A 19,029-nucleotide genomic window follows, 5' to 3' on the forward strand; every position below is an offset into this window, starting at 1 on the left:
AAAAACCAATGTATCACAACAGCAGTAGGAGTGTGTGGGGCTGGGTTGAGGCCCAGTGCAGAGCTCTTGTGGGAGGCCTGGTCTGATCCTCAGCACCCGGGAAACAAACCAGTAAAATAAGGCATTGTGCCCACCTACAGCTAAAAGTGTATTAAAATGAAAGTAAAACACCAGTGTGCTGACTGATGGTGTCGGTGCTGAAATCAAAGGGGACTGGTGGTTTCATGTCTTCCCACAGCTGCTGTGTCTCGAATTTCAAAGGACAGACATACAAGTCTCTCTGTCACAAAAACCTCAGTGCAAGTCAATCTGAATCTCTGAGGGGAAAATTGTGCATCATCTGATTGGCATTTGCTAATCGGGCGTCCTGTGGTGTGTGGATAAGATCCATGGGCACTTACATCTGAAGGGTCAGACTGACCCATTTTACAGGTGACATTCTAAACAATGAAAGCACCAGCGGCTTCAACTACTGGGGCATTGGCCCATAAAAACCCTTTCTAAAAAGAAATATTTGTAGCAGCAATGCTTTCTATTAAGCATCTGGATGCAAGTCATTGCAAGACCATTTCAATAAATCTTAGTTATAACAACATCTTACAAAAAAGTCTACACATGAATTTATCTTCCAAATATGGAAGAAGCAAACAACGTCCCACACTGTAGTGTTCTGCAAGTGTCACATTGATGCTTATAACAAAATCCATCTGTGATCAGGCGTGCCACACTTGTACCACCATTTACATAGTATAGCCACAAGGAAAGGTGAAGAAAGAAGCACTCTGCAATAGGAAAAGCGTTGGAGCTGACACAATCTCAGCAGAAAAGGCACATTCCAGAATGTTCCTCATCACAGCCCAGACAGGCCCACGGAAGATCCTTCTTAGATCGGCATCCTCCTCCTAACCAGCTGTCTGCACCTGTATCAGCAGCACGCTGATGCTCATCCAGAGATAGCACCACGTTGGGGGGAAGAATAAAGACGAAAACCTCAGGAGCTCACTGAGAGGAGGGTGTGCTCTTTGAAAAGCTCCAGCAAACAGTGTGCAACAGGATTGCTACGCTCCAGAGAGGTGCAAATGCTCCTTCAAGATGTCCTGGCAGCTGGCAGCTCTGCCAAAGGCTAACTAAACCTTTTAGAACACCCAAGGGATCCTCCAAAACCACCCGAGACTGTCCAGAGGAAAGAGCCCAAGGGAGGGGCGTGGGGAAAGCCCAGGAATGCCTGGCAGCCTCCCTCACACTGGCTGTCATGAGGATGCTGTCGGGGACCTGCCGATGGGCTTGGGGACAGGCTCTCCAGTAAACTCAGGATGGAAATGCCGCAGGTCGCTGGGCCCACTCACATTGGGTTAAAAGGGGGCGTTATCTTCTTATTGATGAGATCATCCCAGTTAATCAGAGAGAAGAAGACGTGATTCTTCATCTCCATAAGGTCGTCCTTGGCACCGAGCCTCCTTGTCCTGTCCTTCTGCAGGAGGCCCCGCAGAATGCACAACTTGTGATGTGGTTTCTACTGGAGGGGCTTGTTCAGGATGTTAGGGTACATCTCGGCTGTGAAAAGGGGGCAGGCCATACAGCATCTGCTATCAAACAGCCCCCAGGCACCTCCAATCCGCCATCCTGTCATAAGGCTGCTTATGAAGTACTTCAGGTGCAAGATACGGAGGTGTGCCACAGAAGGTGGATGTCCTGCCACTGTGTTCAGTGTTTTCCTAACAGAGGCCAAAGCCTGTAAGGACAATGTGTCCCTGTGAATCTAGCAACGTATTCGCTGGTTTTAAGTCTCGATATTCAGAGAGTGCAGGTAACCCAAGGCACTGGCTGTTTCAGCAGCATAGGAGAGAGCCCGCGGTTCTAGGAAGCAGCGCTCCCCCTGGAGATGGTAGAACAGCTCCCCTCCTTTAATGTAGTCTAGGACCAAGTACAGATTGTTGGCAGTCTGGAAAGATAAGTGAAGGCCCACCAGGAAAGGCTGTTTCACATTCTTCAGTAGAACATTCTGCTCCGACATAATGTGCTTCTCCTCCGTCTTTTTCAGGATTGCTTTCTTCTGCAAAACTTTGACTGCATAAAATGCTTCTTCTGCATTGTGTCTTGCTAGAAGAACCTTTCCAAAACTGCCCTTCCCAATTACTTTCAAGAAGTGAAAGTCAGATGGTTTAGCATGAGGACCACATGGTGGACCAAGGTTTATTTGCTGAGAAGCACTTGGAGGAGAAGGGTGAGCATTCACAAGCTCGGGCTCCTGAGGTTGGGAGATTTCAAAAAGGATTGATCTTCAGGGTGTTTGCACGCTAGAAGTTATTGGCAATCTTCTGAATAAAGTCATTCAGGCCCATCCTCCTCTGTCTCATGAAAGCAATGAGAATCACTACCATTCCCCTCATTCTGGAGTAAGTGAGGCTGCCTCTAGCAGCCTCGGCTTTCACTGTCATCGCCATCAAAAGACCACAGAGAACCTAGGCTGATGGGAGACCAGCTTGGCCAACCTCCCTTGACTGTTAAGAGAGCAACCTACTCAGTGGAACTGAAAAGGAATCAGGTACAGGGCAAAAGCAGTCAGAATCCTTTCAATGACATAATATAGAACAATTTACAGATGTTCAGAAGGAGATGCACACCCAGGGCTGCTGAGGAGACACCAGGAGAAGAGGAGGCAGCAGTGAGCACCTTGAAGAGGAGGCTGCAGGCTGCAGGACAAGCTCACTGAGAGTGAGGCCAGGGGACTGTGTCCAGCTGGGCTGTGTGCTCGGCCTGCCCAGAGCCCTCCCCCCTCTCCCCCACAGTGACCCCTGAGGACAGAATTGGAGCAGGGGGTTTAATGTCAGTCCTGCTGGGCTTCAGTCCCCTTCAAAATCTCAGTCTTTTTCCTTTTGGAATTGGAATATTCACTCCTGCCCTAGAACATAGGAGTGTGTGACCCCTCTTTGATTTTCTGGCACAGAGTCAAGTTTTCCCTGAATCTTTTGGAGTTCTTGCACTGGACTTCTGAGCTCAGCTGAAGCATTTATGCCTTTAGGGTCTCAAGGATGAGGACTGAATGTGTTCTGCATTATGAGATGGACGTGAAAGTTTTGTGTCCAGCGATAGAATGATTAGTGTGCATAATTGTCCCCCCAAAATTCCATGTGCTAAGGATGTTCTGAGCTCCTTGGGTAGTGGGGGATCCCTTATTACACATGCACTAGGGGAATTTATACCAATCACCATGGACATTCCATGCAAGGGGATTGTCAGACCCCATCTCTTCCTCCCTCCCCTTTGATTCCTAGCCACATGGAGAGTGATTTCCCCACAGGGGGCTCTCTGCATTGCCCCTGGCACATCCAGGAAAGGTGTAAATGCAAAGGACTCAGCTGAGCATAGACTGGAGCCTTAATGTCTTCATCCATAATAAAGATCCTGTTTATGTGCTGATGGTCTCAGGTACCTGCTTCAGGGATGCAAAGCTGAGGAGCAGAGTTTTAGGTACTAGGTTAGGAGAAGAGACTGGGCCTGAAGGACAAACTGCAGGTGGTGGCAGGTGTCAGACCCCCTCAGTGAGCTTCCCCTGGGGTCCAGCTGGGCCCAGGTCCCTCAGGAGAGCACTGAGGAGCAGAGGACCTTCTGTCTTTATGTTGTGGAGCTTCTCACCTGGGCCTGTCTGGAGAGTCAGGGCCAGTTCAGGTCCTGTCACCAGAGTGAGTGTGAGGCCCAGGTGAGGGCCTGTGACCATGGAGCTGGGAACTCCCAGGGCCCTGGGGTCCCTACAGGTCAGGTGTCCCTGGTGGGTTTTCCTGCTGACATGTGCTCCTGCCATGGGGTTTCCAAGTCCACCTGTCCTTTCCACAGTGGAGGGCTGTGGAATGCTTCTTCTTAGGACACACAGGTGGCTGCCATCTGCAGGATGTCCTGTGAGCCTGGGGTCTCCCTGGTCCACAGCAAGTGCCCAGAAGGGCAGCTCCCAGGCCTCAGTGAAGGTCACCCTTGGAGGAGAGGTGCAGTCCACTCTGCCCTCCCACAGCTCCCCCCAGCTCCAGACCCTGCCCCCACCAGCACCTCTCTGTCAGGTTTTCCTGGTGCTCTGAGCAATCCCACCCTGGGAGGAATCTCATGGGTGTGGGTTTGGACTGTCCTGGGGGCAGATGAAGGAGAGCTTCTGCTCAGGAGCTGCAGTGTCCTCTTGGGCACCCTCCCCAGCATGTGCAGGTGTGACCCTCTTCTGCTGCTCAGTGGTGAGGCCCTACCCCTGCCCTGCATGGGCTGTTGGTGTGTGATGCAGATGTTTCCAGAGTCTGACTTCTTCACAGCCACGTGGGGTGAGGTGGTTTTCAACTTGGTGGACCACAGGGATCCTCTCTCCTCCTGACCAGAAGGTCCCTTTTGATGACCTGTGCCTCCTGGTAATGATTTCCTGGTGCCACAATCCACATGCACACCTTGATTTACCTGGTCCCTCCTCATGCTGACCTGGTCACTCTCTGAACCCATCCCACTGTGGAATGGCAGGAAGGTTCTCCAAAAGTTGTGGGCAATTCTGTTTTCATGCCTAAATTTCAACCTAGAGATTCTCATAATGTGTTTCCACATTCCTGCTTTATTAACTCTTTGATAATTAGCCAGTGTTTCAGTTTCTGTTTTATTAAGTTCTTTATAACTTGCTAATGTGGCTGGTTAGATGGGCATCTGACATGGAGCACACACATTCTGCTTTAGCTCTCAGGCTGTCCCCTTCTCTGAGCACCCACTTCTCTTCTGGCCATGAGGACCATCAGGAGCAGATCCTGGGGATCCCTGGAGTTGGGTTTGCACAGTGCCTGCACCAGGCCTGCACAGCGGGGAGACCTTGGACCTGCCACCACCTCATGGGTTATGTCCTCAGTGCCCCTAGGGACACATGTGTCTCTTCTTCACTGCAGGAAGTGGTGTCTGTCCTGCCCTCTTGCATGGGCTCTGACCCCCAATGCCAGTGCAGCTCCTGCACAGCAGTTAATGAAGGCACAGCTGGTGGTCAGTGGTGTTCTGCCACTGCCTGGGGTTGGAGCCCTGTAGCAGGTGGCCTGTGCATCTGTGTGACCAGGTGCTAGGAACCCTGCATGATGTCCTCATGAATCAGAGCACAACAGGGCACCTGCTTGTGCAGTCCAAGGGACGTGGCCAGTGAATTTGATGAGGAACAGGATTCCAGGGCTCTGAGGCTCCGGGTGGAGAGGGAGCCACAGAGGCTGGCCGGAAGGCACTTTCTCCACACTGTCCCCATAGGCAGAGGGGCAGCCCTGTAAAGGAAGCCCCAGGCTGTGCCTTTTGTACTGTGAGCACAGTCATGGGGGCTGCGTCTGCAGGGTCCAGGCTGGTCACAGTCATGGGGGCTGCATCTTCGGGGTCCAGGCTGGTCACAGTGAAGACTTCCTGGTTGTTGCAGGGGTCCTAGGAGTTTGTGATCCAGCTCCTCAGGGCTGGGTGGACCAAACACTGGCCAGCCACTGCAGGGCCTTCCCTGGGTGAACACCCAGCCCAGTCCCTGTTAGTAGAGCCCAGTGAGGACCCAGAGAAGGAGCAGGTCAGCCTGTGGTCATGGTGGGTCCTCCAGCCAGGGCCAGATTCCTCCAGGGAGACTGGGGCATGTGCTTCATCACCCAGGTCCTGACTCTTTCAGCTGTACCTGGGAGAAGACCCTGGGACAGAGAAGCAGAGTGAGTCTTGAATTTAGATGCAGCTGCCCCAGGTCTTCCTCCCTGAGTCCCTGAGACCTCACATCTGGGAGCCTCCAGCAAAAGGAAGGAGAAGCACAGAAGGTTTTGTGCTCAAGTTTTTCTGTCAGGTCTGTTCATGACAGTGACCTAAGCTGACTCAGGATATGAGCAGACACCAGAGTCCTGAAGCAGCAGGATCTGGATATGTGGTCACAGGTCAGAGTCTCAGTCCTCTCTTGCCTGTAGCACAAACCCCCAGAGTGGGCAGATGTTAATGTCCCCTGTTGTTCTCAGTCTCTTAGGTGAGCAGGCTGAGCCCCTGGGGATGTGAGCTGTGTGCCAAGGGCCAGCTCCCACTGCCCACAGTGCTCGGTGGCTGCAAGCTCCCAGGACAGAAGATGGCCATGGATTCCTGAGAGGGCAAAGGCAATGTCAATGTCCTTCCCTCAAGGCCCTCACTGTGGCCCTCATCCTATACTGGGGTGATAGCCATCCCAGGTACAGTCTGAACCAGGTGAGCACCTCTTAGTGGTACCAGGGGGGTTCAAGTGCCAGCACATGAAGGAGAAGAGGTCCCTGCCATCAAGCTCCTGTGTATTCCAGGAACACCCATCCCAATGTGCTAAGTGCTCCAATTCCTCCCCAGGGCCACAGGGTTTCACTCACTCCAGCACCAATTTTGGAGTCTGGGTCCACAGTGTCACCTATCCCCCATGTGGGTCAGGTGTGGGTGTCGCTGGGGTCATGCGCCTCAGGTTGGAGCTGGGTATCACACACATCATGTGCTGCAGACACTGTGCAGGACCTGGCACAGGTCACACTCCATTACCACCATGGAGATTGGACCAGGCCGTCCAATGGCAACTGGACCAGCATCAACCTCAGGGCCCCAGAAGGCCCTGCTGATGTGACGCTGGCCACCCTTCCTCACTGGGCAGATGCAGGGTGCAGACTCCAGCATCCCACCCTGTGCCTTTATGGGGCAGCCAAGGGGGGTCCCTCCTGCCTGTGCTGTCCTCCCTTCAGCTCCCGCAGCCTGGCTCTGTGTGCTGGTGGCTCTGCAGGCTGGAGTGGGGGAAGGGCCTCCTCACAGCTACCCTCTGCACTCCTCCTGGGGACACTGCACTGTCCCTAGGGCCTCTGTCCTGGTGAGCATGACCTCTTGCAGGCTTCCTGCAGGGACTCTCCTCTGCAGGACAGCTTGACCTGTGCTTGGAGATTTCTGGGTTTCCTTTGAGGACTCTGTCATGCTGCCATGCCCCACAGATCTTGAACTCTGTGTCTGTCTCTGTGAGCATCACAGGGACACTGTCAGTATGCATGCACTGGCCCTCTGGAGGGACAGCCACAGAGGACGACATTGCCCCTGGACACACTGAGCCACAGCTTCTGTGACTACATAATAAAGCTTCTCATATCTGGCAAGAAAAAGGCAATGACAAGGTCCTGTGGTAGGTGATGGTCTCCCATGGACAGTGGTTGGTGCCATGCACACTGTGCACAGCCATATAGCCCTGTGAGGTGAACATCTGAGTCTGCATGCGAACATTGCCAAGTCCTGAAGTTTAGTACTGGAGGAAAAGCATTGCCTGTGGCCAGGACCAAGGAGACATGCCCTAGGGAATGTAGTAAGAGTGGGGAAGGAGTAATATCTCTGAAAATATCCACTGGGCAGAGGTCAGATATTACCTACTGTGGACTGACCACCACAGGGATGGAGTAACTGTTTTGATAGTATCCACTGGGTACAGTCAACCATCAGAATGGAGTAACAGGTCAGATATTATCCACAGGGACAGGGACAGTATTAGGATGGAATAACAGGCCACATGTTGTACACTGGGGACTGTGAGCATGGGGATGTGGTGACATGTCTGATATTATCCCCTGTGGACAGGCCAGTGTTGGGATGGGGTAAGAGATCAGATATCATCCCCTGTGGGCAGGATTAGCATGTGGATGTAATGACATGTTAGATATTATCCACTGGGGATGGAGTAAGTATGGGGTGGGGTAACAGTTCCAATGATGTCCCCTGAGGACCTGGCCAACATGGGATATTATATCATGTCAGATATTGTCCACTGGGGACAGGGTCTGCATGGGGATGGAGTGACTGGTCAGATTTTATCCCCTGGGGATAAGTTTTGGAGAGTCTTTAATGGCTTTTCAACTTTATTGTTTGAAATTTTTCTATTTAAATTTTTACATTCTTTTGCTTCAATTTCAGCAAGTTTCATTATGTTTAGAATTTTTTAAATCTCTGCAAGTTTTTCTAGTTTACTGGAGGATTATTTTTATATTGATTTTTTTAGTTGTAGGTGGACACATATCTTTATTTTATTTTATTTTTTTATGTGGTGCTGAGGATCAAACCCAGTGCCTCATGTATGCTAGGGGAGTGCGCTACCTCTGAGCCATAATCCCAGCTCTTGGAGGATATTTTTAAAAAAACAGTTTACAATAATTTTCTGGATTTCAGAAGAGCCTGAAGACATATCTTCTGTTGCATCTAACTTTGTTAATTTTTGGCTTTTTAAATTTTCTATAGTGTGCCAAGGGCTTCTCCATCTTCTTTATGGTTTATAGGAACCGTGTCCTGTGTCTTTGATAGTGTGCATTGTGTATGTAGTCCCTACAATCTCCAGTCAGAGCAATCAGGCCAGAGAAGGAAATTAAAGGATTACAGAGGAAAGACTGAAGTCTGAATATGCTGCTTGCAGGTGATCCAATGTCTAGAAGAACCAATGTCTCCATCAGAAAGCTTCTAGATCTGATAAAAAAAAATAATAACTTTAGCAATGTAGGTAAATACATCATGCGTCCATAAATAAACCACTTTCAAATACTTCTAAAACAGGTCTGCTGAGAAAGAAATCAGGAAAATGTTCCCATTCTAAATAACTTAAAAAGTAGTTGGAAAGAAATGAACCAAGGAGGTGAAAAATCTCTACAATGGAAACAGTGAGTAATAAAACAGGGAAAAAGTGAAGACCTTAGAGATGGAAAGAACTGCGTTTTTTTGCTATTGTCAGAATGACTATTATCAAATGGTCAAACTACCAAAAATGTCACAGAGATTCAATGAAATCTCCAACAAATACCAAAGACATTCTTCAAACAACCAGAAAAAAAGAATCCTGATATTTGTGTGGAGAAATTAAAAACCAAATAGCCAAAGTAATTCTAAGCAGGAAGATTGAACCTGAAGTTGTAAAAATATCTGATTTCAAATGATTTGACAGAGCTGCAGTAACAAAACCAGCAGGCACTGACCCCAAAGCAGACATGAAGACCAACAGAATAGAAAGTACAGAGACAAAGCAACATAAGTGCAGTTATTTGGCACTTGACAGAGTTTCCAAAATCCTGTTGGAGACATGACAGTGTTTTCAACCTATAGGGCTTAGAAAATTGAATATCCCAATATGAAAAAGGATACAATAGATCACTATCTTTCACCCTACAAAAGTCAACTCAAAGTTGATCAGAAATTGAAGAATTAGACTAGACACTCTGCAAGGGCTAGAATCAAATATTGCACCAACCCTCCTCTATACAGACACAGACACTGACTTCTTCAACCAGGTCACTAAAGTGCAAGGGTCAAAACCAGGAATCGGTAAGTAGGACAGTATCAAGTTAAAGCCTTCAGCACAGCAATGGGATCAAGCAAGAGTGTGGGATAGAGGCTTGGGACATCATTGTCACCTGCTCCCCAGATAGGGCACAAATACACAGAATATATAGAGAACCCCAAACACTTAATAACCAGACCAAATAACCCAATAAATAAATGAGAAAGACCTAAAGGGACATTCCTCAAGAGAGGAAATCTAAGTGGCCAACAAATATAGGAAAACATTCTCAATACTCCTAGAAATCAGGAAATGCAAATTGATACTGCCTTGAGAATTCATCTCAGTCCAATCAGAAGGCGACCATCAAGAACACAAATAATAAAAATTGTCAGCAAAAAAATGTGGGAAAGAGGTGTACGGATGTGTTATTGCTGAGACTTTAATTTATTGTTGCCATTCTAGAAAGCAGAATGGACATTTCTTGAAGACCAGGAATGGAGCCACGATGTGACCCAGCTACCACTCCTCAGTGTTTATCCAAAAGACCCAAGATCAGCACAGCACAGCTATCTAGCCACATCAGTGTTTACACCAGTGGGCCTGAAAACAGCCATATTACATAACTTTCCCAGATGTCCATCAACAGATGACCGGATAAAGGGAAGGTGGTGTATACACAGGACAGTGTTTCACTCAGCCACAGGGAAGAGGGAAAATATGGCATTTCCTGGTCAATGGATGGAGCTGGAGAATATCAAGTTTATTAAGCCAGAATCAGAGGAAGAAATGTCACGTGTTTAATCTCAAATGCGAATTTCAGATCACAAAAGGGGAAAGTTCTGGGAGGAGTCCCCTGGAAACAGAAGAGGGAGCAGGAGGAGAGGAAGGGGATCAGGGTGAGGTAGGGGGACAGAAATGGGACAAGCAGTGGAATGACACTGACGAAGCATTCCTGTGTCCTGTGTGAGGATGGCACAGTGGATGTCCCCTTTATGTGCTCTAAGAGGCACTAATGAAGCCAAAGTATAGAAAATACCTGTCAAGAAAAGAAAGGGAAAAAGGGTCAGGAGGGAGGGGTAAAGAGGAGGGGAGGGAAAGGGAGATGGCAGGGGACAGAAGTGGAGAGATTGTATCCCATGATTGTGTAGCTGTGTCCAATTGAAATGCAGTATTATTTATAATTTGGTGCAACAATGAAAAAAGAAAGTACAAATTAAAAACCCAAATTGTTCTCTTCAGAGACATAAGAGATTAGTAGGAAAAATATGTCCAGAGAGCTCTCCTAGAAAGCGGGTACATGGAGAGGAGAGGCCCCCAGATGAAGGAAATCTGCCCCACCCCCTCTGCACCTGCTCCTGGCTGACCCTGAGCTCCTTGTGTGCTGAGCGCCCCCTGCTGGCCCTGGGCACCCTGCATGGAAGTTTGTGTCTGGGCTCACACTGAGGTCCCCTCACTGTGTCTCTAGCACAGTAATAGGTGGCTGTGTCCTCAGTTCTCAGACTGCTCATTTGCAGGTACAGGGTGTTTTTGGCATCCTCTCTGGAGATGGTGAATCTGTCTTTTACAGATGCAGCGTATTCCGTGGTGTAACTATTAGCTTTGTTTCTTATAAGAGCAACCCACTCCAACCCCTTCCCTGGAGCCTGGCGGACCCAGTGCATGTAGTAGTCACTGAAGGTGAATCCAGAGGCTGCACAGGAGAGTCGCAGGGAACCCCCAGGCTGCACCAGGCCTCCCCCAGACTCCACCAGCTGCACCTCACACTGGACACCTGCAAACACAGAGGCAGCCTGGTCAGGACACTGGCACTCATCCACTCTTCCTCTCACTCCTGTCCACACACACACTCAGGATCTCTGGTTCTCCATTCATTACCTTTGAAAACAGCCACCAGGAAAACCCAGCTGAGCACACTCTCCATGGTGAGCAGCTGTGTTCAGTCCTGGTCACTGAGTGGGCTGAGCTGGGAGTCCAGGGCTGGGCTCCTGTGCAGAGCTGCAGGGTCAGGTGGGCTGGTTTTCATGAGCAGAGGGAGGCCCTATTTGCATGTCCTCCTGCTATATAGCAGCTCTGGGTGGAGGCCCAGGTAGAGCAGCTCTGAGAGCAGATGGGAGTGTCATGGGCAGCATGGTGGACAGAGGAGCATTCAGGAAGTTAGAACTTCTTCTCTTTTGATCTAATCATCCATTAATTTTATTCATTTTATACATGCACAAAATCACATGATGCACATATCTATGTTAATTCTGAAGCCAGATTTAATGATAGATAATTCTTGGAGCTAGGGAAATTTGGATGATGGAGAATATACACTATGATTTGAGTCTGGGAGATGGGAAACTGCTTCTGGGTGTTTACCATGCTAATGTCCCCAAAGCCCAATCTGTAATGCTCATCTAAAAGAATTTTATCAACTGGATTTGTGTCCATATTTCAGAGATGGTTGTGAGGATACCTCCTTTTTCTTCTCTACATTTATTTATTACAGTCTGCATTCTTCTAGTGTGGTTAGTTTGAGGAGTGATCAACCTTGTCTATATTTTTGAAGAACCAATCCTTTGTTACATTGAATCAATGAAATTTTCATTTCTTATTTCATCCAATATTTCTCTGATGTTAACTGTTTCTTTTCTTCTACTGGTTTGGAAATTTGTTTTTTCCTGCTTTGCACCATCTTGAGATAAAATAATAGAATGTTTCTTTGGGATCTTTCTCTTTTGTTATGTAGGCATTTATCACTATGAATTCTTTTCTATGAAAATTCTTATTAGTGAAACTGTCAGTTACCATTGACCAGTTCTCCCCCCACCCATATGGTGAACCACTAGAGAAGCACACCCAGGAAGCATATAAAGCAGGGTTTATTTACAGCAGGGTGACATAGACTTATTCAGGGACAGAGAAGGGGCCACAGCTGGTATCCTGCTATCTCAGGAAGTGAGAGTTCTTGCATGTTTATGTGACCTAGGCTTCCTTTGCTCCCCTGCTCTCTTCCCCTATCTCTCTCCTGCCTGCATACATGACTAGGCCCAGGAGAAGCTCAGGGGGATGGCCAAAAGTTGATTAGCAGATGGACCAGAAGGGCCAAGGTGGAGGGATCCAGCATGAAGGGGGCCCAGGATGCATTAACTAACACCTTTCACAACTCCCTGTAGGGAGGGACAATTCCTGGGACAGGTTGCCTTAGCAACCCAGTGGAGCAGGGCAGGTTATCCTGATAAGGGTGGAAGAAAGGCTCTGAAAGAATTAGCATTTCAATTCCTCCATTCTCTGGATGTGACCCTTGCCTGTCTGCCTGTCTAATTCTGGCTTCAGTATCACAATATCAGAATACTTCACATGACAAGGCCAACCCCACAGGGAATGGAGAAAGAAGCATTTCCTCTGGAATCAAGAAAAAGGCAAGAGTAGCCACTCTCACCATTCCTAGGCAGTACAGTTCTCAAGATTCTAACAAGAGCAATATGGAAAGAGAAATAAGCTGGGAGTTATAGATAGCAGAAGAAGTCAACCTCTGTGCATTTGCTAATGGAATGATCACATACCTAGAAACCCAGAACCCTAACCAGAAGACCTCCAAAATTAAAAATTAGCATCCAGGCGTCCTCATCCCAGCTCTGCCTGCCACCAAGTAACTCTGAGCAAATACCTTTCAAGTTGGTTTCCTCACCTGTACAACAAGGGGCTGCAGTTTACTTTCTAAGGACCTTCATTAGTCTAACATCCTATGGATTCATCTTTGCCTTCAGTGGTTTATGGTAAAATCTGTGAGCCACAATCTCATTATATAGAAGATCCTCAGGGAGACCCTTCAATAGAGCAGAACCCAAGGCCCAGGTTGTGATGTTTTCACCTGTCATGTCCTGGGAACTATGGAAAAGGTCCTGGCAGAGGACAGAGTGGCTCTGTTAACCCTGGTAATCTGTGCATATCTGTGTCTCCAAGACCATGCTTGGAACTCACTAGAATTTCCTTTTAATTCCTACTCAGCACAGCAGCTGGCAATGGTGCCCTCTTGTATGAGAATCCTTTACTCATAATACAAAGTTCTTGTGAATGACTAAAAGGAGCTGCTGTTGGGCATTGTTGAGGCTTCAGGTGACAAGGTGGCATCCCATGAGTGTCCATGACAAGTGCAGAGTCTCTCCATGAGCAGGTGTTGGTAAGTCCAGGGCCAGCCTCCCCAAGTGTCTGGAGCCCTCAGATGCTGCCCCATGTGGATGGCTGCCTTTGTCCTCCTCAGCAGGGGTGGTGGGCTCCTGAGTGGTCAGCTTTGATATTGCTGTGGGACAGAGGAGGCATTAACAAGAAGCAGGCATATTGGCTAGACCCAGGTTTAGGGGGGCTTTCACCACAGTCCATCAATCCCTCTGAACCCCGAGTTCTCTGAACCCCAGGCTCTGTGTCCACCTGGCCACACCACAATCTCCAGTGTGTAGGGGAGGGGCTGAGGGGCTCACAATCTGCAGAAGTTCATGCAGAAGCAGATTTTTCCAGAACAGTAGAACCCAGGCCTGTATGCAAAATCAAGGACACTCTGCAATATCAGTGCCCAGGACAGGGAGGGTCCCCTTCCCTTCCCTCCAGCCTGCTGGCTCCACAGGACCTGACTAGTGTCCATGGAAAGGCAAAGCCTCTGTGAAGGCCCTGGGTTACTTTGTGATCACATCCTGCGTCTGCTCCTCACCTCAGCCTGAAAGCTCTGTGCAGAAGTTCTTGCTGATGGTCTAAGAACAGTCATGGGGAGGTCTCTGGAGCAACTTCATGAAGATTTTCTGTGGAGAGGGGATGGCACTACAATGTCACACAGCAGCTGAGAGGCCCTTCCCTCATGTGTCCTCACCTGGTGTGGAGAAGGGAGGACAGGAAAGGGTCGTGGTTCTAGGAAGTGGAAGGCACCTCCTCTGGGTGTCCTGACCTGAATTCTAGCTGACCCTGGCAGTTACCTCTGACCACCTCTAGACAGGGTCTGTCAGCTGCTAAGAGGTGGAGGCCTCAGATTCCAGTGGTCCCTGAGGTCCAGGGCAGTACTAAAGAACCAGGAGGTGTAGTCCACTCTGAGATGATAAGTGAGCTACAGAGCTACCTATAATCAGGTCAGGATGAGGGTGATTCATCAAGTGTCACAGAGGAGAAAGCATCTGGCAAGGTCATCTTTTCATAAGTGCATGTAGTTATTTCAGGACCTGCTGCCCAGTCCAAACCTCCTGGACTTGTCATGAGGAAGAAAGAGGAAAGTTCAAAGAACACACACAGCAGGTGAGCAGCTTCTAGAAGTCATGGAGGGTCATTTCCTGTGGGTGGACAAGCTCACCATCCCTATCTTTCTCAACCACCTGAAGTCCTGAGCCCACTTCAGACGTGGTGAGGGTGTGTGAGCCTGTGGAGCAGTGACCAGGCCTGGTGCCCAGCTTCAGGGGGAGCCAGTGTGTGGTGGTGTCTCTTGTTCTGTGATCGTGGCCCCCAGGTGTGCACTTCTCCCCTCCCACCCCATCCTCCCTTCTCTGTTCTGGAGGCTGTTAGGAAACTCCATTTCCCACGTCCTCCCCATCTGAGCTGCTGCCAGGGAGGCCCAGGGAGTCCTGGGAAGCAGTGAGAGAGTCAGAGCTGTTGTGCCTGGGATCAGGCCTCCTTTCCTCAAAATCATGATTTAAGACTTAAAAGTGCCATTATTTGTTGTAAATGAGCTTTCTCCTGTGAAGATGGCCTGCTTCATAGCCACGATTTAACCCAGACATTCCCCCAAGTAAAAGAAAACCACCTCATCTATTCCAAGATTTCTCTGATGCCCCATCCCAGGGCAGGTGATTCCCTATGACACCAAACACCTCCTAGAATCTCAAAGCTGGTACTGGCATTTTCTTTGTATTTTTAGAATCATAACATTGATGTAACACAGGGAGCTGAGGTCCACATGGCCACACCACAATCTCCAGGTCTGTGACTGAGCATCAGCTGGTGGTTCTGTGTGCACATGACATCCCATGACCACAGATGCCCTCCATGTAGGAAGCTCACCCTACAGGGCCTGGCTGGGCAGCTGCAGTCAGAGGAGAGCTGCAGAGGACACAATCCTGAGGCCCAGCCCCCACTCTTGCCTGAGTGTGTCAGGGTGGCCATGCAGACAGCCTGCCCAGCAGCACTCAGGTCCAGTCCACGTCCTCACCTGCCTTCCCCAGAGAGCTCACCCTGCCCACGGCTTCCCTTCTGCCCCTCTGCCCACAGCCATGATGTCACAGCCAACTACAGGACAGGGGGATGGCCCAGGTCCCACCAGGTCTGCCAAGACTGCACCTAGGAGAAGTAAACAGCAGGCACAGAGACATGGCAGGATGCACTGATGGTGACTAACAATGAATGGAGGAGCAGAGTCAGGGCAGGGGACCTCGGGATGGTCTTGCAACACATGAGAGGAGAACTGATGGGAAACCACCTGAGGAGGCCAGACACAGGCTGGTCCAAAACCCAGATGAGCACAGTGAGGCCAACTGCAGTCCAACAGCCATGATGAACTAGGGGCTGGAACTCTGCTGAGAAGTCCTGGCAGGCTGGAGCTGAAGGGCAGGGCACAGTGAGAGAGCCACACCTTGACAGGGGCCACCTGCCTGGGGTGCAGGGACAGCTAAAGGAGCAGCCCACTGTGGTTCCCTCCTCAGCACAGCAGAGGCCAATGTCACAAGAGCATCTCAACTAACCTAGAGTATACCACTGGGCGAAATCCAGCACTTTCCATGATGAAAGGAACCAGCAAGTTACTCAGAGGAAGAACAGCACAGTGAGGGTCATTTGTGAAAAACACACAGCAAATCCACTTCAGTGGGAGACCCTGAGTGCTCTACACTGAGACCTGTTCTGGGCAAGGAATGACCCTAAGCCTTCCTCTTCCACAAAGGGCTGGAACCTAGCCAGGGGTTAGCTAGTAACAATGGTGGAGAATGTCATCCAAGTCAGGAAGGATGAAGTTACACATGTCTGTTGGTGAATGATGTGAACATGCAGAGTCAGAACATGAAAAAATAAACCAACCAGAAAAAGATCAAGGATGTCAGTGGGAAGGCAGGGCCTGCAGAAGGTTCTGCACAGCACAGGAGACAAGTAAGTGCAGGGAGAGAGAGCCTAGAGATTGGGTGAGCCCTCTGCCCCACTTCTCAGGCAGGGGGTAGTACCCAGAATATATAAAGAGCTCCAAAACCTTCACCTCCCCAACAAATGATCCACTTATTAGACGACAAATAATTAACCAGACACTTCTCAATAGAAGAAAGACAAATGAACAATGAATATGTGATAAAAGCTCATATCTCTAACAATTAGGGAAATGCCAATGACAGTGACAATGAGGTTCCTTCTCACTTCACCAGAATGGCAGTGATCAAGAACACAAGTAATAACAGGTGCTGGAGGAAACCTGGGGATAGGACCCTCACACCTTGTTGGTGGACAGCAGATGAGAACCACCCTGAGGAGAGCAGGTGGACACCCCTCAGAACAACAGGGAGGAAGCCACAGTGGGACCCAGCTCTCCTGCTGCTTGGTATTTACCCCAAAGACCCAAGTCAGCACAGTGCAGGGACACGGCCACTGCAGGGTTTATACAGTGCAACTCCCAAGACCAGGTTATGCAACCAGCCCAGGTGCCCTTCACTAGTGGATGGATAAAGGAAATGTGGGTCATGTACCAACACTGCAGCTCTGCTCAGCCAATAGGAGGAGTGAGACGATGGTGAGTGGACGGAGCTGGAGGACATTAGGGAAGAGGAATGAGAGAGGCTCAGGGAGTCAGGTGAGTGTTGGCTGTCCTCTGTGGGAGCTGCCACAAATAAGGGAGATAAAGGAAGGGGAACCCCAAGAGCACAGAAGAGGTCAGTGGGGATCAGGAGGTGACTAAGGGACAGGGAGGAGGGACAGTAGAAGGGAGGAGCCAGGAGTGAGCTGAGCAGATATTATTGGTCAATTCTGCCCACGTGGGAGTCCTGCACCTGTGGGAGTGAACAACTGTGAGTTTCACACACACACACACACACACACACACACACACACATATAGTGTAAATTTAATGAAAATTGTCGTGGAAGAAAGATCAGTTAAATAATGGGGAGAAGGAGGAAAATTTAAAATGAGGTGCTGTGAGAGCAACAGAGGTTTTATGAAAATGAATATATGTGACTATGTCAAAGTGAAAACCTATAATAAATATATGTAAGATGCACTATTTCAAAAGAAAAAGAACATGACAAAAACAGAATGATTATCTTCAGACACATCAGAGATAAGTAGAGACCACAAGGCCACAGAGATCCCTGGGAAGGTGGTACTTGGACAGGCCTCCAGATGGAGGAAACCTGCCCCAACTCACATCTGCAGCTGCTTCTGGGCTGACCTGACTCCTGTGTGCTGAGCGCCCCCTGCTGGCCCTGGGTGAGCAGCAGGGAGGTTTGTGTCTGGGCTCACACTGAGGTCCCCTCACTGTGTCTCTGGCACAGTAATAGGTGGCTGTGTCCTCAGTGGTCAGGGAGCTCAGCTGCAGGGAGAACTGGTTCTTGGATGTGTCTCTGGAGATGGACACTCGGCTCTTGAGAGATGGGTTGTAGTTAGTGCTACCACCACTATGTATGTACCCTATGTACTCCAGCCCCTTCCCTGGGGACTGACGGATCCAGTTCCAGTAGTAACCACTGGTTGTGATGGAGAATCCAGAGACAGCACAGGTGAGGGACAGGGTCTGTGAGGGCTTCACCAGGCCAGGTCCTGACTCCTGTAGCTGCACCTGGCACAGGACACCTGGGGACAAACAGTCACACTCTGTCAGTCACCTGAAGTCACAACCTCCCCATGGACTCAGGTCTGACACTGGGGACACTCACCTTGGAGAGCTGTGACCAGGCACAGGACAAGACCCAGCAGCCTCATCTTCTAGACCACACCTGCCTTCCCAGAGACCTCAGCCCTGTGTGAGCAGAGAGCTGGGAGCTCCCACAGTCCAGAGGGCCTTTGAACCCAGAGCAGGAGGAGGAATTTGTATGTGGGTGAGGCTCCTCTGATATCTGGAGAGGCTGGGGTCAGGCTGCCCAGGTCCTCTGTGCTCCTGAGCTGTGTCCCTGTCTGGAACCCAAGTGGAGCTTTACCTGTGAGAGGAGAGCAGGTGGTTTCAGGGGAGCTGGAAGGCTGTCAGAGGGGGAGCCCACCCTCCTGAGCCCAGCCCCTTCCTCAGGACCCTGCTCCCTTCCTGGTGCCCAGTCTCACTCACCACACTCATTCAGGCTCTGGGTGCTGAGTGCTCAGTTCTGAGTCCAGCACACTGCTTTTTCTCCCACTGTCTGCTACTGTGACATGGTCCTTCTGTTCCTGGAGATCTTGTGACACTGTCATGTTGGTTGTGTGACATAGGTACAGCCTTCCTCATCTTCTAAATATCCTGTAATCCATGACACATCAGCACCAGCAGGGAGACTGGATGAAACATGAGATGGAGAGCATTTGGGAAGAGGAGGAGACAGACTGTCTATGTGGCTGTCCCCAGAGGAGCTGTGCACCTGACATGTGACTCCCTCTCTATGTCCAGCTCCCTATTCATCTGCAGAGGCTTCCCTGGATTGCAAGGGATCAGCTCAGTATAGGTCCCAGGTGAGGAGAGCCATTAGTGAGGGAAGTCCCCCTCAATGAACCTCCTTAAGTCCTGATGCTCCAGGTTCTGAACAGTTATTGCATTCAGTCGGGCAGGGTAGTGTCAGGTCCAGTAACTTGGGTGCTCCCCCACCTGGGATAACAGGGTG

The 19,029-nt window shown here is 49.6% G+C and overlaps 1 pseudogene and 2 gene segments (V, D, J or C); all 3 read right to left on the reverse strand.

The window, feature by feature from the left end:
• Positions 1-1,250: 1,250 nt before the first annotated feature.
• Positions 1,251-7,036, reverse strand: LOC124098307 (serine/threonine-protein kinase Sgk1-like; annotated as a pseudogene).
• A 3,219-nt stretch (positions 7,037-10,255) lies between these two features.
• LOC131424489 (immunoglobulin heavy variable 3-72-like) lies at positions 10,256-11,250 on the reverse strand. The segment is given in 3 exon segments: positions 10,256-10,292; positions 10,595-11,027; positions 11,132-11,250. Coding segments are annotated over 3 exon segments (516 nt in total).
• A 6,254-nt stretch (positions 11,251-17,504) lies between these two features.
• On the reverse strand, positions 17,505-18,238 carry LOC124098283 (Ig heavy chain V region 3-6-like). The segment is given in 2 exon segments: positions 17,505-18,037; positions 18,121-18,238. Coding segments are annotated over 2 exon segments (564 nt in total).
• Between the last annotated feature and the right edge of the window lie 791 nt (positions 18,239-19,029).

Source organism: Marmota monax, unplaced genomic scaffold, assembly GCF_021218885.2.
Source record: "Marmota monax isolate L192 unplaced genomic scaffold, Marmota_monax_Labrador192_F-V1.1 WCK01_AAM20220418_F8-fsc00190, whole genome shotgun sequence".
NCBI classification, from domain to species: Eukaryota; Metazoa; Chordata; class Mammalia; order Rodentia; family Sciuridae; genus Marmota; species Marmota monax.